The sequence below is a fragment of the Marmota marmota genome, unplaced genomic scaffold, assembly GCF_001458135.2.
Source record: "Marmota marmota marmota unplaced genomic scaffold, marMar, whole genome shotgun sequence".
Taxonomy (NCBI): domain Eukaryota; kingdom Metazoa; phylum Chordata; class Mammalia; order Rodentia; family Sciuridae; genus Marmota; species Marmota marmota.
This window is the reverse complement of record NW_026000316.1, coordinates 525,218-550,239: the sequence shown is the minus strand read 5'-3', so window position 1 is coordinate 550,239 and position 25,022 is coordinate 525,218. Positions and strand designations below refer to the sequence as shown.

The 25,022-nt window shown below is 35.2% G+C and overlaps 1 protein-coding gene across 8 annotated transcripts in view; it reads right to left on the bottom strand.

Annotated features, from left to right (window-relative positions):
* Zmat1 (zinc finger matrin-type 1) overlaps window positions 1-25,016 on the bottom strand; it is a 44,837-nt gene extending 19,821 nt beyond the window's left edge. For 2 of the 8 annotated variants that reach the window (XR_007345059.1, XR_007345063.1), the window contains exons 1-3: window positions 24,879-25,016; window positions 3,825-3,872; window positions 2,345-2,451 (exon numbers count right to left, since the gene is read on the bottom strand). Coding sequence is in view for 1 of the 8 variants with exons in the window: in XM_048797329.1 (XP_048653286.1) it covers window positions 2,345-2,451; window positions 3,825-3,972 (255 nt within the window). In the remaining 7 variants the exon portion in view is untranslated. Of the gene's footprint in view, window positions 1-2,344; window positions 2,452-3,824; window positions 5,347-24,878 lie in introns of those variants that run through there. The other 6 variants (XR_007345060.1, XR_007345061.1, XR_007345056.1 and 3 more) reach the window with 4 other exon arrangements.
* Between the last annotated feature and the right edge of the window lie 6 nt (window positions 25,017-25,022).

Here is a 25,022-nt window from a genome sequence, read left to right as displayed (position 1 = left end):
AAATTGCTTTTTGAAACTCAGTATTAAAGGGGCTGGGGTTGAGGCCCAGCAGTAGAGTGCTCGCCTAGCATGTGTGAGGCCCTGGGTTCAATTCTCAGCACCACATTAAAATAAAGATATTATGTCCAACAACAACTAAAAAAATAATTTTTTTAAAAAACACTCAGTATTAAAGATTTATCCATATTGATACATATAGTTCTAGTTCATTCATGTTACATCTATATAATATTCTACTCCATATTCTACCCATCCAGTCCTCTATCAAGTGAATTTATTTTGCTTTTACAAACATTTCTGCAATAAACATATCTCCTAACATACATGTTTAAGAGTTTATTTTGAGCAGATACCTTCAAATGGAATTCTTGGCTTCTAAAATATGTGAATTTTCAACCTTATGAGGTATTGTAACATTCTGAGGCAATTTATATCTCTCAAGGTAGTGTTTCTGTCTCCTGATATTCTGAAGTGTTAAGTATCATTAGATTTTATATTTTGCCAGTATTATGGTTTTTACATGGTAGTCCATATATATTATCACTTTTATATGGTAACCCATATAAAGTATCACAATATCATTTTAACTGCATTTCCTGTTTGATCACTAATTCAGTATCTCTTCTATAGGCAGTTCATAACCCTTTCCCATTTTTATTTTGGGTTCTTATTCTAACTTAGTGGTAATCCTTTGTATATTCTAGACACTAATCCTTTGTTATTTATATGAGTTATAAACATCACCTAATGTGTGGCTTATATTTGACTTTATTGTGACATTTTTTGCAGATAATATAAATTTCTCTTACAGATACTGTGATTTAATTTATAAAGCTGTGACTTAAAGGTGAAATTGCTGTAGATATAGGGAAACAATCCAATATAATAAAACAGAGGAATATCCTCAAAACAGACCATTGGGTAGAAATTAGTATACAATGACGAGTCCACCACAAATCAGTGGGGACAAGGATGGACTATACAACAGACAGTTCTGGGATATCATCTATTGTATCACCTGTATATCCATATGAAGAAATACTATCCACTTCTATGCACAAAAATCAATACCAGATGATTAAACACTTTGACATATGAAGAAGAACTTTGCAAAGTTTTAGAAGAAAGTGTATAGAATAGTTTCTTAAACATATAAGCATAGATATAAAAGGAGATATTAATAAATGCAACTTCAAAACTTTTGCTACCCACATTTTGTAGATTCAATAAACATGCTCAGAGAGGTGAAGTATCTTTCCCAGGGTTATACCACTATTCAATTGTGGAGCTATGACTTGAACCAAGCTCTTCATCCACAACCAACAAAATTTTCCTCTCAGTAATTATAATAATTTAATCCTAGTCAACATAAGGACTAAAATATAGTTTCCAGTAAGATTAGTAATGGACAAAAATAGAATAAGTATTTTAAAAAGTCATATGGGCATTACACTGTTTAAAGTAAAGATATCTATTACTTTTGGTAACCTAGATATCAGATATGAAAGAAATTTAACGGTTCATCAAATGATGTATAATGTAGAACAATATCCAATGAAAGCAAAGAACACTGAATATGAAATCAGAAGAAATCACTTTAGGCTTAATCATGTCAATGATAGCTATGAAGAATAACCCTTTGCCAAGTTCAGTGGCACACATCAGTGACTCAGGAAGCTGAGGCAGGAGGATCACAAGTTCAACCTCTGCAACTTAGTGAGGCCCTAAGCAACTTAATGAGACTCTGTCTTTAAATAAAATTTTAAAAAGGTGTGGGGATGTGGCTCAGTGACTAAGCACCCCAGGGTTCAATCCCAATGCTAAAAAGAAAAAAATCACCCTGGGTCTGTTTCCTAATGTATTAACTAAAAGAGTAAGAACATTAAACATTTTCTCTTCTAGCTGAAGAATTTATGTTTGAGTATCTAAAATCATGTGACCAAGTCAATAACTGGTTAATTTTGTTAGTGTAGTCATCTTGTTTTGTAAAAGGAAATCCCTGGAGTTCTACAGTTTCCCTTGATTTGCATTAATAGTTTCCTACACCACGTGGAATATTTACTATAAGGATGAATAGTATAGTTGCTTGATGGATATAAAGGAGGGAGAATGATGTGAAGAAAGTAAAATAGATATAGGGAAACAGTCTATGTTTAAATCTGGATTCCCCAAACTTAAGATAGTATATTACTGTCCCTCTCTGAACCAGTATTCTCCATCACAGGGAAATAATACCACCATTTCACAGGATTCTTGAAATCATCAAATAAGATTACTTATATGAAACTTACTTGCTATATTCAAAAACTTGCTTTCAACCCTATTACCACTGTACTTAACCAACCTCATAATGCGAAATCCTTTGTGATTCGAACTGTAGCATCACTCCACATACTCGACAAAAGTTATCTGTAAAAAGTTCAGTCTTTCCCTGTTCATTCCAAGTGGCATCTATGAATAAAATAAAGGGAAGTAAGACAATGTATCACTTTAATGGATACATACAGGTACCAATTTCTTTCCTCAACTATATATTTCATATACCACTTGAAGTTTGACTGTTTATGAGGCTGCAGTAATACAGCTTTTTCTAAAACATTCAACTTAATATGCATATATTAAGAATGTCTCTAATGTCTAATATGAAAAGTTACATTCATTTAGTATGATAAGTCTAGTCAATGACATTTTAAAGGAATAGTCATGGGGCATCAGTAACTTCATGAGCTTCATAGAATGATTTGGGCAATCAATAATGAAAGACTGAGTTTTAAAACTTAGCCTGATATTTTGAGTTTTATAGTAGACAATCTTAGAAATTTGTTGTTTTATGTCTGTCACTTATGTCACGATATGACTCCAATGTTATCTAAAAATCACATGGAGAGGCCTGGTGATGTGGAGCAATGGTAAGTGCTTGCCTAGCATGTATGAGGCCCTGGGTTAGATCCACAGTACTGCAAAAAAAAAAAAAAAAGAAAAGAAAAGAAAAAGAAAATCACCTGGAACTACAAATCATCTTTGTCCACCATAGGCAAATATCTTCTATCACTGTACAAACACTAGGACAACCATTTGGCCAAACAAATTTCATATTAACCCCCAAAGATTGTGTTTGTGTGTGAGTATATACACTAAGATACAGAAATTGATGCTATAGTATTTTTCAATGTAATAAGTAACACAAGCCAAGTAATTTTGCATTTATACTTAGTGTCCACACTTTTATCTAAAGTCCTTAAGAGCTTCAATGTATTATACCAAAGTTTATTAGTTTATCTAAAGGGCATATATCACAAAATATCCAAATTTGTTTATTATTTGGGCATTTAATGTACAATTTGGTATCATATATACTTTCATGAAGAGATTCCATTGATGTATTAAATTAAAATTTGTATTACAAATACAATATGTCCAATCCCCAACACTAATAAAAATTAAATATATGTATGCACATATATTCATAGGAATGTATAGAATGATGTAAACTAAATTTAAAAGTAGTTAATTTGGGGAAGTTAAGCAAGAAAAGGAACAAGGGGAGATAAAATAATGTTTAACTCTCTGTACAACTATCTAAAGTTTTGCAAAAAGTATGTAGTATTTTCTAATTAAAATGATTAAGATGGCTGTCAGAAATATGGAAAAATAAGACCCTCTAGCGCTTGATCCCGCTACTTCCTGACTAAAACGATAAAGTGAACAACTATTCACACATGAAAATACTTTCAAGAGCTAAGGAAATCAGTTGAGAGATAATAGCTTCTGGGTGTAGTGCAGAAATACAATGAATTGAAGAGTACAGGAAAGACCAACATTACCTGCATCACCCCTCCCCAAATCCCAAGTGGTACAGCATGAGAGATACCCTGTGTATGAGGGAAGAAGAGGAAAGTTAGAACCAGACTTTGTCTTCAACCCCAACACTGGGTCTGCCACAGTGAAACCCAAAACTAAGCAGGTCTCCATAGTCCCAGATTCCAGGCTGGTGCTAAAAGGCTGAACTTGCAGGACTGTTCTGGTCCCAGTCCAGATTCTGCCACCCCAGTCTCCAAATCTATAAAATATTCAGTCTCCAGGTTGTTTCAATGCTGAGGTGAACTCTGGTCCTGGGCAGATATGGATATAGGCTCCAGGTTTGTACCTGTGGATTGAGCCTTCAGGCCTGACCCAGCGCCAGGCAGGATCCTCCAGCCCTTGCAGCCTCGCCCTTCAGGCTGGCCCCTCTATCCCCATGCTCTAACAAACCAAGATCCAGGCATATTCCACTAGATCCCAGTTCTGAACCATGTACTCAGAGACTCAGTTTCCAGGATCACCTGAGTATCCAGGACCCAGCCTATCCCACTGAAGACCCAGGACCTAGGGTAGTTATTTTGGATATAACTTCTAAGTGAGGCACCTGCATACCCAGCCTTCAGGCAAGCACCACAGCCACAGGCTTCAGGTTTGCCTCAGTGCTCTAAGAATCAGGATAGTACCTATGATCCTAAGTTCTAGATTAGTCCCTGTGGACTCAGGCTCTAGAGTGGCCCCAGCATCAGGCCAGTCTCAGGTTTCAGGATGGTTCTTGTGCCCCAGGTTCCAGAGGAACCATGGCCTTATGCCCACTCAAGTAGACTATGATGCCAGGCTAGACCCCTTGGATTGAGATTCAAAGATCACACTTAGAGACTCAGATGCCAGGTTTATTTCAATGGTTCCAGGTACTAAGCTTGCCCAAGAGCTAGGCCAGCCCATGCAGGTTCAGGTTATGGCCCACCCCAGCACCACTTCAACCTTTGTGAGCTCAGGCTTCAGGCTGGCCAGCAGAGGTACAAGATTTAGGCCTGCGTTTGTGGACCCAGGCCCCGGGCTCATCCCCAAAGTCCACACTAGTCTACCACACTGTATTTAGGCTTCAGGCCAATCCTGAGGACTCAGGTGACAGGCCTTCCCACCTGCTGACCTAGGCATTAGATAGACTGCTCAAAGCCTCCAGCAGCAAGCCTTCCTGAGGACTACATCAGATGGCCTGCTCAAAATCTCTGGACAGTCTGACTCTTGAAGGCTTTCCCAGACAAAGATAGTATGCAATGAGTGGGATAAGTCCATATTTCTTTATGTGCACAAACATCAATGTAAGGCAATGAGAAAAGAAAAAAAAGGAAGTATACACCACCAAAAGAACACAATAATTTCCCTATAGCTGACTCCTGCCTGATAAGAATTCAAAGTAATTGTCTTAAAGAAGCTCAGAAAACTCTAATACAGAGAAACAATTTAATGAAATCAAGAAAACAATGTGACAAAAATAATAAATTTAACAAATAGATTGATATTATTTTAAAAACCTGAAAAATACAATGAATGAAATGAAAAATCTAATCCATAGCATCAACAGAAGACTTTATCAGGTGAAAGAAACAATCTATTAATTCAAAGAAAGGTTATTTAAAAAATACAATCAGAGGAGAAAAAAAGAATGAAAAGAAACAAGAAGTTTATAGGATTTAGGAGATAGCATCAAAAAGCAAATGTTCAGGTTATGGATGTTCATGAAGGAAAAGAGAAAGACAAAGGAGTATAAAGCAAAGTGTGTGTGGGGGGGTTCAAGATGGTGGAATAGAGAAGATTGCTTTCCTGACTATGAAACCAAGAAAGCAAACAGGCAGCTTCTCAGTGAGGTGGGTAAACAACAACAACAAAAAGGAGAACTTTACTGGAATTAAATACTAGACATTCAAACCAGATTGGGGATTTGGGAGGTTGGCTATAACAAAATAAGGAAGAAATCCACAGTACCCCACAGCCACAGCTGTGACTGGAGGCACCATCTGGGGCATGCCCTCCATGAGCAAAGTGGAAGGATAAGGGAATTAAAGAAACCCACATTTTTAGGAGGACTGAGGCATGTCCAGGTACACAGAGTTTAGAGATCAAAGAGACTGCCTGACTAAACCTAAAGGTGTGCTACACAATACCCTCATGCAGGAAGGAAACTGCATCTCTCCTGGCTGTGTGTGGACAGAGGAAAAAAAAAAAAAAAACATTTGCAGCTGAAGAATTGAAGCTGGCAGCTGGGGAAGCCAATTCCTGACTAACCTAAATTTGGCCTGAAAAGCAGTCCTGGCAAACCCACATTGCACAACATAGAGTGTGCCTAAGTGACCAGGAGAAAATCAAATGTGGAGAGAGGTTTACACATGGGACAACAGGTCGTAGAAACCCACATGGCTCTCCTCCTACTCCTCCAACCAGGTTGCTTGCAGAACCAGCTGGGGAAAGAAACATCTGGCCAGGAATTCGAAAGAGTGGGGGCGGGAGAGATTGAGTTTGGAGACTGTACCCAAGACCAGGAAACAGGTTTGCAGGTGATGTAGTAGACTAAGAATTGGCTCCTTGACTACATGAGTAGAACCCAGGAGAGATCCCTGGAATACAGTCTTTCAATGTGGATCAGCAAGTACTGGGCCCTGGAGGGAACTGATTTAATATCTCCAGACCAATTGGCATTTAGCAAAGAACCTGCATCCACCTAAGCCTAAACCCTGCCTACATGAGTTCCACCTACAGGATTACCTCCCTCTCTTCAGCAACCCCACCAAACAGTGCTGAGAAGGGAAACTGAGAATATTTTTAATTCCAACCAACACAATTCTTTAACTTTTCATTGAGGTTCTTTTTATTGCTTTCCTCTGTTTAATTGTGACCTTAATGGTTCATGGACATTAATACATATTCATATTTGTTTTTTCTCATTTCTAGCATTTTTGAAGTTAGTTATTTTTCATGGATCAGTATTTTGAGGATACAATGTTTGATTAGTATATTTCAGTTTTGTTTTGTATTTTTTAATTTTCATTTTTAAAAAATTTACATTATACACACACACACACACACACACACACACACACTTCTCTTAAGTTTCCCTTGATTCTCTTTCTCTTCTGCTTATAGCCAATCTCTATTATTCTCTTTTTCATTCTTCCCTTAATTTTACTTCTATCTTCTCATCTCCTCTCTCATAATCATCACATCCTACATCACTTCTTTTTTGGGAGTGGGGTACCAGGGATTGAACTCATGGGCACTCAACCACTGAGCCACATCCCCAGGCCTATTTTGTATTTTTATTTAGAGACAGGATCTCACTGATTTGCTTAGCACATCGCTTTGCCTGAGGCTGGTTTTTAACTCATGATCCTCCTGCCTTAGCTTCCTGAGCTGCTGGGATTACAGGGGTGCACACTGTGCCCAACCCTATATCACTTCTGTTCTTTCAGTCCACCATTTTAAATTGTAAACCCTTTTCAAACTTACTATTTTTACTGTGGGCAATAACTAATTATATCATTTCTGTTTATTGTGACAATTATCATTGTAAATGTCATAGCAGGAGCTATTTGTTTTAAAGCTGTATATTTGCATTGGTGGTTGTTATTATTTATCTCCCCATAAACAGTGAGGTACAGGAAAGCCTCAGGGACACTACAAGTCCACAGGATAGAAATTCTACTGCCTCAGATCCATACTGTTAGATGGGTATATACACAAACAACATGAAAAAGCAACTGAACAAATTGCCCCCAAACAAACCAAGATACTTCAATAACAGAATCCATCAATATCACTGTGAAGAAATATCATTGAAGGAATTTAGTATGTACAAAATTAAACTGATCTGTGAGGTAAAGGATGGTGTAAGGAGTGAAGGCAAAGAGAATATACATGAAGTGAAAAAATCACTTCAATAAAAAAAAGATTCTGAAAAAAAATCAAGCAGAAATCCTGAAAATGAAGGGTTCAATAAACCAAATTAAAAATTTAACAGAAAGCATCACCAACAGACTAGACCATTTGAAAGACAGGCAATGAAGACAAAATACATAATCTTGAAAATAAAGATGACCATGGAGAAATGATGTTAAGAGATCATGAACAGAAATTATAAGAAATATGGAACAACCTGAAAAGACCAAATTTAAGATTTATCAGGATAGATGAAGGCTCAATATACAAACCAAAGGAATACACAATCTTTTCAATGAAATAATATCAGAAAATGTCCAAAATCTAAAGAATGAAATAGAAAATCAAATACAGGAGGCTTAAAGTCCCCCAAATGTACAAAATTACAACAGACCGACACCAACTCACGTTATTATGAAAATGCCTAACAAACAGAACAAGGATAGAATTTTAAAGGATTTCAGAGAAAAATAATAGGTTACATTTAGAGTGAAACCAATCTAGATCTCAATTCAATTCTCAACATAGACCCCCAAAGCTGAGAGGTCGTGGAATAATATATACCAAGCTCTAAAAGAAAAATGGATGCCTTCCAAGAATATTATACCCAGCAAAATTAAGCTTCAGAATTGATGATGAAATAAATAACTTCCATGATAAACAAAAGTTAAAAGAATTCACAATTAGAAAGCCCATACTACAAAACATACTCAATAAAATAGTTCATGAAAAATACATGTGAAAAGCAGAAAAGGGAGAACCTACACTGGAAGAATAGTCAATCAAAGGAGAAACTGACTCAAAGTCAAAACCAGAATTAAATCAAAATGTCAGGGAATAAAAATCATTTCTCAATAACATTGAAGATAAATGGCCTAAACTCATCAACTAACAGACACAAACTGACAGACTGGATTAAAAAACAAGATCCAACAATATGCTGTCTCCAAAAGACTCACCTCTTAGGCAAAGACATTCACAGACTGAAGGTGAAAGGATGGGGAAAAATATTATTCACATGGATCTTGTACACAGGCAGGGGTCTCTATCCTCATATGAGATAAAGTGGACTTCAAGCCAAAGTCAATAAGAAGGAACAAAGAAGAACATTTCATACTGCTTAAGGGAATTAAACAAAAACAAGGTATAACAAATATTTATGTCCCCAAAATGGAGCATATATGTGCATCAAAGAAACCCTTCTGAACTTCAAGAATCAAATAGACTACAACTCAATAATACTGGGTGACTTTAACACATCTCTCTCAACATTGGATACACCCTCCAAACAAACTAAATAATCTATAGAACTGAAAAATATAAATAATGTAGATTTAACAGACATATACAAAATGTTCCATCCATCAATGACTGAATTCACTTTCTTCTCAATAGTATGTGGATCCTTCTCTAAAATAGACCATATCTTAAGCCACAAAGCATCTCTTAGCAAATACAAAAAAATAGAGATAATACCTTTATTCTATCAGATCATAATGGAATTAAATTAGAAATCAATGACAAAAAATAGAAGCTACCCTAACACTTGGAGACTAGATAATATGCTATTGAATTACCAATGGATAGCAGAAGAAATCAGGGATAACAAAAAATACTTAGAGGTAAATAAGAATAGTGACATAACTTATCAAAATCTCTGGAGCACTATGAAGGCAGTTTTAAGAGTAAAGTTCATCCCACAGAGGTCCTTCATTAAAAGGACAGAAAGTCACCCAATAAATAACCTAATATTACATTTCAAAGCCCTCAAAACAGAAGAATAAATCAACACCAAAAGCAGCAAAAGACAGGAAATAACTGAAATCAATGAAGCTGAAACAAACTTAAAAACAAGAATCACATGATTATCTCAGTAGATGCAGAAAAAGCATTTGAAAAAGTAGGGCATCAATTCATGCTCAGAACCCTAGAAAAACTAGGAATAGTAGCAACATACCTCAACATTGTAAAAGCTATATATGCTAAATCCATATCCAACATCATTCTAAATAGAGAATTGTAAGCATTGCTTCTAAAAACAGGAACAAGATAGGGATGCCCTATTTCACTATTTCTATTCAACATAGTCCTGGAAACTCCATCCAGAACAATTACAAGAAAGAAATTAAAGAGATATGAATAGAAAAAGAAGAACTCAAACTATCCCTACTTGCCAATGACATTATTCTATATTTAGAACACCCATAAAATCCCACCAGAAAACTGATAGAACTCATAAATAAATTCAGTAAAGTAGCAGGATTTTAAATTAATATCCACAAATCAATTTCGTTCTTATTCATCAGTGATGAATCAACTGAAAGAGAAATTAGGAAAACTATCCCATTGACTATAGCCTCAAAAAATATTTGGGAATCAAACTAAGAAAAGAGGTAAAAGTTGTCTACAATGAAAACTACAGAACTCTAAAGAAAAGAAATTGAAGAAGACCTTAGAAAATGGAAAGACTGCCCATGTTCGTGGATAGGCAAAATTAATATTGTCAAAATGGCCATATTACCAAAAGCACACTACAGATTTAATGCAATGTCTATTAAAATTCCAATGATGTTCTTCATAGAAATAGAAAAAGCAGTCATGAGATTCATTTTGAAAAATAGGAGCCCCAGAATAGCCAAAGCAATCCTGAGCAAGAAAAGTGAAACATGAGGCATCACAATACCAGACTTTAAATTATACTACAGACTTATAGTAACAAAAACGGCATGGTATTGACACCAAAACAGACATGAGGACCAATAGTACAGAATAGAAGGCCCAGAGACAAGCACACATAAATACAGTTGTCTCATATTAGACAAAGGCATCACAAACATTCTTTGGAGAAAAGATAACCTCTTTAACAGTGCTGAGGAAATTGGAAATCCATATGTAACAAAATGAAATTAGACCCCTGTCTTTTACCCTGCACAAAACTCAACTCAAAGTGGATCAAAGACCTAGGCATTAGACCAGAGTCCCTGCACCTATTAGAAGAAAAACTAGGCCCAACTCTCCGTTAAGTCAGCTTAGAAACCTAATTCCTCAACAAGACTCCTAAAGCACATGAATTAAAATCAAGAATCAATAAATGGGATGATAACAAACTAAAAAGCTGCTTCATAAGAAAGGGAACTATAAATAATGTGAAGAGAGAGCATACAGAGTGAAGAAAATCTTTGCTACCTGCACCTCAGATACATCATTAATCTCCAGGATATACAAAGAACTCATAAAACTTAGCACCAAAAAAGTCAAATAACCCAATCAATAAATGGACAAAGGAACTAAATAAACACTTCTCAAAAGAAGAAACATGAATGGTCAACAAATATATGAAAAAAAGTTCAACATCACTAGCAATTAGAGGAATGCAAATTAAAACTACATTGAGATTTCATCTCATTCCAGTCAGAATGGCAATTATTGTGAATAGAAGTAGCAATAAATGTTGGTGAGAATTGAGGGAAAAGGTACACTCATACATTTATGTTGAAACTGCAATTTGGTGCAACCACTCTGAAATGAAGTATGGAACTTCCTCAGAAAACTTGGAATGGAACCACCATTTGACCTAGTCCTCCCAATCCTCAGTATATACCCAAAGGACTTAAAATTAGCATACTATAGTGATGCGGCCACATCAACATTTGTAGCAGCTCAATTTATAATAGCTAAGCTATGGAACCAACCTAGGTGCCCTTCAACAGATGAATGGATAAAGAAATGTGGTATATATATATATATATATATATATATACAATGTTATATTAGCCATAAAAAAGAATGAAAATATGGCTTTTGCTGGTAAGTGGATGGAACTGGAAACTATCATGCTAAGTGAAATAAGGTAATTCCCCCAAAAAACCAAAGTCCAAATGTTCTCTCTGATGTGTGGATGCTAACACATAATAAAAGGGGATGATGAAGAACAGAAATACTTTGGATTAGACAAAGGGGAATGAAGGGAAGGGATAGGGTATGGGAATAGGAAAGACAGTAGAATGAATCAGAAATCACTTTCCTATGTTCATATGTGAATACACAACCAGTGTAACTCCACATCATGTATAATCAAAAGAATGGGAAGTTATACTCCATGTATGTATATGTCAAATTACATTCTACTGTCATGTATAACAAAAAGGAACAAATAAATTTTTTTTAAAAAAACAAAGAACACTTTCCAAATTTGGATAAGTATAAATATCTAAATACTGGAAGAGCAAAGGTATCAAATCAGATTCAATTCAAATAAGAGTATCTCAAGACAAATTATAATGAAATTATCAAACATCAAGGACAAAGAGAGGATCTTGACAGCAGCAAGAGAAAAGAAGCAAATAACATACAAAGGAGTTTCAAAACAGCTAGCAGTGAAAGCTGATAATCTAGCTCAGTGGAACAGTGCTTGCCTAGAATGCTCACGTCCCTGTGCTGGAGTGTCAGCATAACAAAAAAATCCAGCAGTGGATTTCCTAGAAGAGACCCCAAAGACCAGGAATGTGGGATAATGTATGCAAGATAATGAAGTAAATAAACTACCAAAAATAACATACACACAAAAGCAGCCCTTCAGAAGTTAAAGATAAAGACTTCCCCAGACAAACAGAAATAGGGAATAAATCTCCACCAGACTTGTCTTACATGAAATGCTAAAGGAAGTTCTTCCAGCTGAAAGGAAAAGATATTAATTTGTAACATGAAAATGTAGGAGTGTGTAAAACTTACTGGTAAAGTAAGTACACATATAAATTCAGAATACACTAGTACTGAAATGGTGGTGGGTAAATCACTTATATTGTTAATAATGAAGCTAAAAAATAAAACTTTTGAGAATAATAGTAGCTACAATAATTTGTTAAAGGATACACATATAAAAGAATATAAACTGTGACATCAAAAATATAAAATGTGGGCTGGGGATGTGGCTCAGTGGTACAGTGCTTGCCCTGCATGTATGAGGCACCAGGTTCAATTCTCAGCATCACATAAAAATAAATGAATAAAATAAAGGTCCATCAACATCTAAAAAAATATAAAATGTGGGAGGAGTAAAGAAGTGTGAAATGGTTTTAGATGATCAAAGTTGTTATTAGCTTTAAGTAGCCTGTTATATCTATGAGATGTTCTTGAAATCTTTATAGTAACCATAACGCAAAATTTATACTAGATACACAAAAGGTGAAATATAAGGAATCAAAGCATAACATCAGAGAAAATCAATCATAAAGGAATACTGTAAGAGAGGAAGAAGAGAAAGGAGACATAAAGCAATTAATAAAATGACATTATTAAATCTTAACATTTCAATAATTATCTTGAATATAAATAGATTAAATTTTCCAATCCAAAGAGAGTGGCTGAATGGATAAAAAAGCAAGAACCAAACACATGATGCCTATAAGACACTCACTTCACATGTTAAGAACACATGTAGAAAGTGAAAAGATNTTTTACTTATTGGGAATGCAAACTAAGTAATTCCTAATCTCAAGTAATGTACAATTCAGTAAGGAAGATAATATGTGTATAGAAAGTGCTAAAATCTGAAAACCAAAATATTTTATATGCTATAAGGCATAAGAAAGTATAGTGTATTCTTGCTGAAAATTTTGGAGAAAACTTCATAGAAGAGAACAGAATTTGAACTAAGCATTAAAAGACATGCAAAATTATAAAAAGTAGAATAATGGTATTTCAAGGAAGGTAAAAGAGTATGAAGAATAACACTGGAAAAAAAAGAATAGCGTCAAATCATAATGAGATTCATTAGGGAATTTGGATTTAATTCTGTAAACAATAGACAAAAGGAGTGATTTAAAATTGGCATATCAGTTAAGTGTCCATGGAAGACCTGAGGCTTGAACTAGAAGAGGGGCAGTGGGCATAGAAAGAAAAGAAAGTCATGTCTATCAAAACTCAAAGATATTAAAGACTGAGATAAGAACTTTCTGTGAATATTATAAGCCTTTACATCTATTACAAATAAACTTCAGTAATGTTGTTTCTGATGTAAGAGGTGGAGCTTTGGCATTACATCCAATGAATTTATCTACAACTGTTTGTCAGTGGCAAATTCTCTTTGTGGGAGAATTTTATATGAATGTGCTGATGTCCCGACTTCAGTGAATCAAAAATGAAAACATAAAATTATAAAAGATGATGCTGAAGTGATGATTCACACTTAAAATTGACTTGAAATACTTTCCCCAAATTTTATATAAATAGTAACTCTCTTAATTTAAATGATTAATTCTACTCTAATTTTCAGCAACAATTCTTTATGTAAAATTCTTCTCGGGGTTTCACATCAAATTCACATGTGAAGCTTTTCAAAATCATACATACTGAATTAAAATCAAAATTTCTGTGGGTGGTTCAATTTATCCACAAGTGACTATGATGATCAACATGATGGGAACCCTTCCTTATAGGACAGGCTCAGATTCTTACACACAATGATGGTCCAATATTTATTTGGTGAGTAAAATGAACTGTAAAAAGATCTTGTCATTTAGAATGTTACTTATCAGGCTAAACTATGTTGAGTCTAATCTGTAAAGGTTTTAGAAGAAAAAAAGGATGAATGAGTGAATGCCCAAATTCCTCGGCACTATTCAAATCTCTCCACGGTTGAAGCCCAAGAATCTGTGTTTAAGCAGGTTTCTGAGAAGCTGGTGTTTGGCTGTACTCTCTGAAAAAGCATAACTATTGACCTCATTCAGCTTTCCATCATCTTACCCTTGGCTGCCCGTCAGAATCACCAATTTAAACAGGCCAATTCCAAGGCTCCATCCCACATTAATTAATAAGAATCTAAGTGTTTCCCATTCATTGTTTATTTTAGTTTCCTGGGTGATTCAGTTGCATAGTGAGAGTTGAGAACTAATGCTATCTTTTAAGGATTTTCCAGGCTTCTGTTGAACTGAAAGTTGTTTTCCTAGTGTAGGAGTTCTTAACTTTAGTGTATATCAGGATTTCCTGGAGAATTGTCATAAGAGATCACTGGATTCACACAACTAGAATTTTTTTTTATTCTGTAGTTCTGAGATTGAGCTCAAGAATTACATTTCTAAAAAGTTCCCTGGAAATACTGATGCTGTTGGTGTAGGGACCATCTAGAGCTTCCATGGGGCCTAGTTTCATTTCTTGAAGACATGGTGAGTATGACCCCTCTTCTAATATTCCTTCAGTCCTTTAAAAGAGCTATTGCTTTTTCTTCCTTTCCTTTGTCTTTACCCCTTTTGTGAGTTAATCCCAGTTAGTTCATATGGCATGATTTCTAGTCCTCTTATTAGTTTGCCTAAATCCTTGCCATTCATAACTAACACAATCTCTTTAATAGGGTCACAATAACAACAAACAAGTAAAATGGGATCATCTTCTTTTTTAAAGTTATGGTAAAAAAACAAAATTTATATGGCTCTTAGCAACTACTTGTGGGGGTCACATCAATTGACTCATGCTCAGCTAACTTTTGACTCAAATATCTGGTTCTACTTCACCTAGGGCTGATTAATCTGTGTTCCTGCAGGGCACAGTTACATAATCAGAAACATTTCTGGACCCCTAAACAGACCCAGTATATACTTTTTGTTTAATCGGCTTTTTTGTTGCTGTGACCAAAAGACCCAACAAGAAAAATTTAAGAGGAAAAGTTTATTTGGCTCACGGTTTAAGATGTCTCAGTCCATAGATGGCCAACTGCATTGCTTTGATTCCAAGGAGAAGCAGAACATCATGGTGGAAACACAGTGGAGTAAAGCAACTCAGAATATAGCCACCAGGAAGCAGAGAGAGCTCTGCTTACCAGGAACAAATATATAAATCAAAGGAATGCCCCTAGTAACCCACATCCTCCAGCCATAACCTACCTGCCTACAGTTACCATCCATTTAATTCATTGACGTGGATTAATACACCAATTAGATAATGGCTCTCATAATCCCATCATTTCGCCTCTAAACTTTCTTGCATTGTCCAACACATGAGCTTGGGGGGGGGTGACACCTATTATCTAAACCATAACACATTAGTTCCATTTAAATTTCATCTTCTTAGATTCAGTTCATCATTCTAGTGTTTCAAGATCTTTCTGGATTCTGAATTTGTCATCTGGGGGATTGTGGGTGGTGAATTTCTATTGAGAAGTAATTTGAATACTGTTTCTTAGAGGTCACCCTGTACTGACAAATTCTTCTCAAGTTGCATGGCCCCTAAATTTTGACATGGATGTGATGATCTTCGCTTTCTAAAAGTGATATGTGAGATTTGGAGAGATTAAGTGGTTTTCCCAAAGTTACACATTTAGTGTCAGAGCCAGGATTCAAATATATGTTGACCCAAGGTTTCCTTGAGGTGGTTCTCAAGAAGGCCAAAGTCTTGAGTTGGACGCATTGCTCAATGGTAGAATTCTCGTCTAGCATGTATAAGACTCTAGAGTTCAATTCCCAGTTACAACAAAAAAGAGGTGGCAAAATCTGGAATGGGAAACTTCCTTTCTAGGCTCAGCATTCATGATATGCTAAATAATTGTTTCTTTAGACCCACCCTACCCGCTTCCTCCACTATTTGAGACACGACTTTTGAACTCCCAGAAATAAATGGCCAATAGCCAATTCTGAGAGTGGGAGAGGAAACTGGTGCTCATAGTACAGATGTTTCTCAGCCTGTCTCAGTGTGAAGGCCTAGAGGGGAGGATAATTTCAGGGAACAGATGTTGAATTAGAAGTCAGGTAAGCAGATGATGTTGGCTGTGAGGAAGATGGTGGGGAAAGAAATTATTATTTACTAAATACCCATGATGTGCCACAAATTAAAAGTAAGTGTTCTGGTGAAAAATGGGAGTAAGGCAAGGTGGTGCATGCCTGTAATCCCAGTGGCTCGGGAGGCTGAGGCAGGAGGATCACAAACTCAAAGCCAGCCTCAACAATTTAGTGAGACCCTGTCTATAAAAAAGAACTGGAACTTAGAAACTATTTCTGCTAGTAATGGGAACCAAAGCATAGCTGAAGAAATGAGGAAACCTGGGGGTTTGTGTCATCCTCTTTTCTTCTTTACAGTCTTTCCAAGATCTTTTCTTCCTTAACTGATTAGAATATTAAACAAATGTATTTATTGGTTAGTTGTTACATTCAGTTTTACACTGTTTCTTAATTCCATAAACAGAGTTGTAAAAAGCACCAGAGTAGCTTGGAGAAGTGGTGCACATCTGTAATTCAAGCAACATGGAGGCTGAGGCCAGAGGATCACAATTTCAAGGCCAGCCCCAGCAAATTAGTGAGACCCCCCCCATCCAGGTCAAAATAAATAAATTTTTTAAAGAGCTGGGGATGTAGCTCAGTGGTAATGTGCCCCTGGGTTCAATCCCAAGTACAAAAAAAAACACCAGAGTAAGAGACTGCATTACTGTTGTCATCCTGCTATTTACTTACTGTATGACTAAGAACATATCACAACCTTTCAGATTTCTGTTGTACTTGACTTTATATTTTTTTATGGTAATTGGTGGAAAAAAGTTTTCTTTTAGATAGGAATACGTATAGAAGCAGAATTTTGGTGGAACACTTACAGAGGACATAAATATTTTAGCTGCATCCACATAATAAGACAATCAGAAACAAAAAAGATGACTTAACATTTTAAGAAGCCTTACTGTAAACATGGAACTTTAAGGGCCTAAAAAAATCGATATTTCTCCCCCTACTCCTTCCTTCCCTTTAATTTCTTGTCTATGTCCAAACCCTAAAGCTGGCTCTCCCCAAAATATTTCTTTGCAAAAACACACACAACCTTTCTATCACCAATTATATTGTTTAAGTCATTATGACAAGTGTCAAAAAAGAATTTTTTTGCATGTAACATTCTTGTTATAGATTGGTATAAAGAGCTCATTTTTTTCTCTGCAAATAAATACACAAAATTCATAGCATGTTGGGTCTTGTAGCTTTCAATCCAATTCAGTAAGAAGTTAGGAGATGTAGGGTAAAAAATATAGATTATACATTAGAATATCAAATGACAATATACTGAATGCTGCAAAGTATAAATTCATCTCTCATTTGCACTGAATAAATGTCATAGAACATGGTAAGGTAAATGCCCCCAGTCAATCTCTGGAATGTTATTTTAATATTTCTAGCACAGTGCTTCTGAACTGTTCTTCATTCCATGGTACTTAAAATTTTTATGCTACTATGAACTTGGAAAAGATTAACAGATAGCAGAGCAAGATTTTATTCTCAGAATCAAAACTTACTTTAGTGAAACAGTATTGAGATCTTAATGATACAACAGAATGCTCTCAAATATGGACAGGGATGTACTGTCGTTGAAACACAGGAATTTCTAATGCTAACATCATTTCTTTACATTTTAACATACGTGTAATGAGAAATAGGAAATAACTGTCACAAAAACTAGAGTGGAAATGGGAAAAAATAAATCTGCAATGGAATAAGGGCTTAAAATGATAGGATATGGAAAAGATAAAATAATGTTTAATGGATGGTCCCATTATGGTAAAGAGGGTTAAAACTGCTTTGCTTTGTGCCTTGTGGTCATAATAAACTGTATTTCCTCAGGTTGTCAACTGTTAACAAATTAAGCATAACTTTTAAATATGTTATTTTCCAGAAGTTAGACATGTCAGAAAGTTGTACAGAGTGGAGAAACATAGTCATATAACAAAACTATTACCTACAGGTACAGAGTTTCAGTTTGGAACAATGGAAAAGTTCTGGAAATGAATCACTGTAAAGCCTACACTGCATTATGAATGTGCTTTTATGCCACTAAATGGCACACTTAAAATACTTAGGCAATTTTTTTGCAAAACTTTTTAAATATTGAGAAAATAAAAGATAAAAGCACCTTCTTCTTCTGGAATCAGTGCATGAAAACAAGTGCCCCAGAGTGAACCCATTACTGAGAAGAAAATGCAAGAGCAAGTGATAAACGTTTTTTGTTTGCTACCACAGTGTAAGTGAACCTCCTGAGAAATATTTATGAGGATTATTTGAATGAAAGAGTAATTTTGTGACAAATTATAAATGGAATCTGACAAGAGTGTTCATAATTCAATGTAATGTATTTTATTACATTTAAGTGTGGCTTTAGCCTTTGGTGGGAGAATGAATCAACCCCAATGTTCTATTAATAAAACTGTTGGTTTGGGGATGTGGCTCAGGGGCAGAGTATTTGTCTAGCATTCACAAGTCACTGGGTTTAACCCCCAGCACTGCAAAAATAAAAATAAAGGTGTTTATCTCTTTATTTCTTTACTACAGGAAATATTTACATGATCTGAAAAAAATAAAGCTTTCATAATAATTTGGAATGGGAGAGAACTATGACCTATTCACTGGGTAGTAAGAGAAAACAAATTAAGCTTTTGAGTTGTTTAAATATATTCAAATCCCATTTGTACTTGTAACTATATAAACTTCAAGAAATTATTTAATTACTCTAAACTGATTTTTCATCTAAGAAGTACAGAAATGCATATGTAATTCCAAGGATTTGGCAAATATTAAATGAGATAAAAGTTTTTTTCATTCAACATGTACACACTTTAATAAAAGTATACTTTTTTACCAATCCAAACACTTTTGAGTTTTTACTTAATATTATGCATAAACATTTTAGTTCAGGTCAGGTTATCTGAAAGATCATCTAGTCTAAAATTTCTCATTCTTGATATTATTGTTACTTTGGGTCAGATGATTCTTTGTTGTGAGAGGCTGTCCTATGCATTGTAGGTATATCTGACAGCATCCCTGGCCTCTATCAATAAGATGTCAGTAGCATTCCCTAGTTGTAAAAAACAAAACCATATCCAGACATAATCAAATGTCCCCTGAGGGGCAAAACTGCCTCCAATTCAGGATGAATCCATCCTAATGTCCTCATTTCATAAATGAGGAAGCTAAGGCCCAGGGAGGTTACAGGAAATAAATGAATGGGGTGACTAAAATTTAAAAGATATAATTCTAGATTCAGTTGGATTTGGTCCAGAAAATAACTGTAGTAGTCCAGGGAAAGACAATAGTAATATCAGAGAAATACTAATCAGTAAACCATAATTATGAATACGAACAGCTCATGTTCTATGGACTTGGGCATTAGAGGATTACGATATAAAAATATTTGATTCAGCTTATACCACAATATATGCCTTTAATGAAATAAAATAAGATGGAGTCATTTGATAGAAAGTTAATTTTAGTGACTTTTGTTAGGTTGGGCCTAGTTTGAAGAGTTACACTATTATGAAAATGCAAAATATCACTATCTTCTGCTTCCAAAAATGCAACTGTATGTTAAAACCAAATTATCATATTTGATACGTTCTCCTATCTAATACTACTAGATAACACCAGAAAATTTAAAATGAAATAGATTTTTGTGACAAAAATATAACACTTATGGCTTGGATCAGAAAAGAAAAATGAATTTGGTCCACACTTGTTTGTGGAATTATAAATGTTACAGGATGTCTGAGGAAAGGAAACAGAAGATTACCATATTTATTCAGTTTGGGGAAATATAATTTTCTCTGTTTTATGAAATGTTCTTTGATTAGCCTGATAATCAGTTTAAATTTCTTAAAATTAGGTGATTCTACATATACCTGGCTGTATGAATAAAATGAATCTTACTTGCATTTCTTAAATAACAATTAGGTTTAGTTATAAAAACATCAAATCTCTTCCTAAGGACAAATCATATATATATCTATGGCAAGAACTTGCTATTAGCTGTTTTAATTCATTGCTGAATGGGAATTTCATAGTCTAACTGATCTTGATGCAAAGAGATCCAGGATTGTAAAGAACTTCTTGTACATCCTGTTTAAAATAAAGTGACCAAAATGGAGCAAACCTCAAAAGTGTTGGCTGTAATACTATAAACATAGTCACAGAGAAGTTTGAGAAATATGCATTTTAATTGTGCAAAGAGTGCATGTGCTATATTCTCCATGATTACATCTTTAGAGATAATCTCTCTCAAACATTCTTGAATAAACAGGACTTTTTTGGTAAAAGCTGGCTTGACCTTTGAAATCTTTTGCATACCATCATAACCTCAGGAAAGAATGACCAGAGCACATCAATACTAAGATATAGAAGAATGAGGAATTGTGTTAATCTTGCCAAGGTGTTTTAAAGACCACACTCCTCTTAAGGAGTTTTCAGAAAGATTAATTGTGCTAGAAATACAAATCTGTACTGGTCAACGTGATGAACACTCAAAGCTATAAAGCCATCTAATATCCTTAAATTTTCAGGTTATTAGGTTAGTGTCTGATTCATTAGTTTACCAAGTTTTGGCTAATTTACAGAAATTATCACAATCAGATAATGACATTTCCCATTGTACATTAATAATTACAAAATAAAAAGGAATTAACAAAATAATTGAAAAGTACTAGATATAATGTTATACATTTATGTCATTTTTATTTCAACTAAACCTTGACCTTTATAATCATAAACCTTTGTGGCTAGTGAATTCAGGGTTTATGCTTCTGAAGTCAGAAACTGAATTAGGTCCTGTGTAATCCATTAACTTACTTGATCCCATGACAGCTACTTTGCATCAGAAAGCCACCAAATACATGCCATTCATTCCAACAGGTTAATAAATGTGACTGGATCTGTAAGACTGGTTTTCAGATGGGAAAGAATCAAAGTTCTCACAGATATAATGAATATGGTAGGAAACTTGCTTAAGTTATTCTTTAAGCTTAGTAAATATTTTCATATATTGACACCAAAGAGAGAGGGCCAGAAACTAACAAATGTTCATTAACCTCTCTCCAGACATCCCCAACCTGTGAAATACAAAATAAAAAAAAAATATTTCTAACAGTTTACTAATTATTCTTCACAAATATACTAGACTGAAAATATAATGTGCATTAGTATGCCTCTATTATATAAACCACCATGATCAGAATGCAGATTTATAATAAACAATGGAACACAATTCATTCAGGAGCACAATTAGTCATTTAAAACTACATTTTTCCCACTTGTTTATTTTGTAGTTTTAATATTAAGAAATACTATTGAGCTCTTCGGTATAGCTGTGTCTTTTGTCTGTGTATCTTTAAGCACTAAGCCTAGTGCCTGGCACACATACACAGGTATTCATTTAAGTGATTCCTGAATAAATGAAGGAAAGGTTAGTAACTAGGTTTTCTTACGGTGGACTTACTAACATATGACTTGAAACTATATTGAACAATATGAAAACAAAACACTTCTAGTGCTATGCAAAAGGATTAATAACTAAATAAAAAGCAAGAATCTAAAACAACAACTATTTCATAATTTCCTTTTCTTGAAAGAAAATAGCAAATGAACAGGGAGTTTCATTTATTTTTTTGTTTTGGTTTTTACTATGAGTACAGATAACATCATTACTGGGTGAAAATTCATGTTTGAGCCACAGCACTTCTACCTTGCCTCTTCTTTTCCCAAATCACACCAAATCATTGAGCCATTGAACATTTTTTAAAAACTTCATTTAATGAAATATGTTCTACAAAATCTCATGACCCCCCCTTACCATGAATTCTGAGTGTATTGAGTGTATATGTTTGAATTTTTTCATATGTCTGTTCACACCCCATTTTTTACAGTTTCTGATATTCCTTGACAATTTCTGATTTCCATTTACATTTGCCCATTGCCAACCCAGGAGAGACAAGATCCATGAATCTTAGCAGGAGATGAAAATTTATCAAGCCTCAGGCACAGTGGCAAATGCCTATAATTCCAGTGACTCAGGAGGCTAAGGCAGGAGGATCTCAAGTTTGAGGCCAGCCTCAGCAACTTAGTGAGACCCTGTCTCTCCCTGTGCAAAAATTAAAAGGACTGGGAATATAGCTCAGTTGTACCGTGGGTTCAATCCCTAGTATCAAAAAAAAAAAAAAAAGGAAAGAAAATAAAAGAACAAATGTATCAGCAAAGGCTTTTTCAAATCACATTTAATGATCTTATCAGGAGGTGACTTATAATAAGCGGAATCCTGACAATCCTTTGGTGTCTTTTAGAGCTGTATCCTAACTAGACTTCAAAAAACCAAATGGGCAAATGATACTGGCACACAACCAAGTAACATTTTTCTCTTTTCTCCTTTATCCACTGTAACTGTCAGCAATTATGACTTTTGAAACTATCTACTTTCATAACAACCTCACAAAGCCACTGAGGCCTAACAGTGTTTTGGGCAGTGTGATATATCAAATATTCACCATTTGTGAAGTGAAAAGGTGAGAAAATTTTAATTTGGACTGAAGAGTTAATGATGGATATTTAGCTAAAAAGAAATGATAAATGATTTTTAGGTAACAATTATACTTGGTTTTTCATACCCTAATAAATTGTATGAACCCTAATTCAACACGGAATTCATTACTCAGTGAATGTCAGATGATGATTATTGGTCAAGGTTTCTTATATTTTGTAAGTTACTGTCTCTATACACAACCATGCAAATGACCCACGAAGGAATGCAGAACTCCAAAATCATGGTTCATGCTTTTAGATATGAAATTTATCTCAAGAGTTTGGACAGTCCAATTCCCCCATTTCAGAAATGACAAAACCCAAATCCAGGAAGCTTAGAACCTGTTCAGGGACACCAAGTCTAGTGGATTAGTTAGCAGCACTGGACTTCTAAGCCAGAGTTCTCTTCATACAGATAAGGTGTTGCTGCTACTTTATGAACTTACATCTCTTAAAGCCTTTAATGTTTGTATATATTCAAAGATAGTACAATCAAACCAGTTAGAGAGCCTGGCAAAAGCCTCTTTTTCCCCCCATGAAATGATGACCTTAACCTTAACTGTGAACAGGTATGAGAGCCAAATTGAGTGGTGATTTTGATGCCTATAACACTGCTCTCACCTTCCTGCTGGTTACAGCACAGTTTGGTATAAAACTTAAAAATCTAGGAGTTTCATCCTAGGACAAAGACATAAATCCAAGCTGATTGAAGATTCTACCATCTTTCAAAGGTTACTTTTGCTAAGAGAGTTGATAAATAAAACACCATCATATTACAGTGTATTTCTAATATCCATATTTAGTAAGTGGCATTTTTGTAATGTGCCTATAACAATTATTGTGAGGGATTTGTTTTTATTGATTTGCCATTCCACCAAAGTGAAAGGTATGAAAGATTATGTAATGTCACACACAAATATGTATCATTTACAAATGCGAAGAGCAAATTTTTATGGGGTAATTTTAATGGGGTGTCCTTTTACAATAAAAAGGAACTTAAATTATTTTATTCAATTTTGGCATCCATAATCTTTCACTTTGGAGGTAAGTTAGCAAGATAAAGTAACAAAGCACACAGTGGAAATTACAAAATTTACAATGGCAAGATTCTCTGAGATCTTCTACAATGATATTGGTCTCCACCATCTAAGAACATTTCCAAAACTGCTTTAAAACACATTTCAAAGGTACATTTTATAAGTCTGATATTAGTAGACTGTTTACAAGTATATCGTACTTCATGTGAACTAAAGTCCATTTATATTGAAATAGTCAAGAAATACATTTTTGTTAGGAGTAGTATGTGTTGATAAGTAATACAGCACTGATTCAAACCCAAAGCACCTTTAAGATGGGCCTGTAAACCTTGCTTTACTAGTATACAACCTCAAATAGCCACAGAAAACTCTCCAGTGGTCTCTGAAATCTCTACTTCTGCCAAACTCTCTGCCTCTCTTTCTCCAGTAGTCTTCTGCACCATATGCTGGATCCTAAAATACAACCGATCCTACTTGAAAGCCCAAGAATACAAGCTAACCTCCTGGAAATCCTAACCCCGTCTCTCTGTAAATAGCCTACTGCTAGTTTCTACACTTCAGGACATTGAATTTCATGGGGGAGGGGGGGTCTCCCTCATTTCTTTTCTTTCCTCTTTGATTTCTGTGCCCTTCCTCCATCAGCCTCCCCTTTCGTTTCCCTGACCCTCAAGGACCACAGCACTTCTACCTTGCCTCTTCTTTTCCCAAATCACACCTCCGTTCTACATCACACTAAAGCGTCTGGCTGGGAGAGAAATAATGTGTTATATACATATTTTTTCCCTTCTAACTCCTGCCTTTTGAGTACCTGCAGTTCCTTTGCCTGAGGACCCCAGTCCTTTGCGGGGAAGAGAAAGAGGTAGGGAAGCCCCTCGGCTTCAGTCCATCTTGCACACTCAGGGCTAATACAGCGGGGCGGGGCGGGGCGAGTTTGGCCTTTACTGCGCCACAG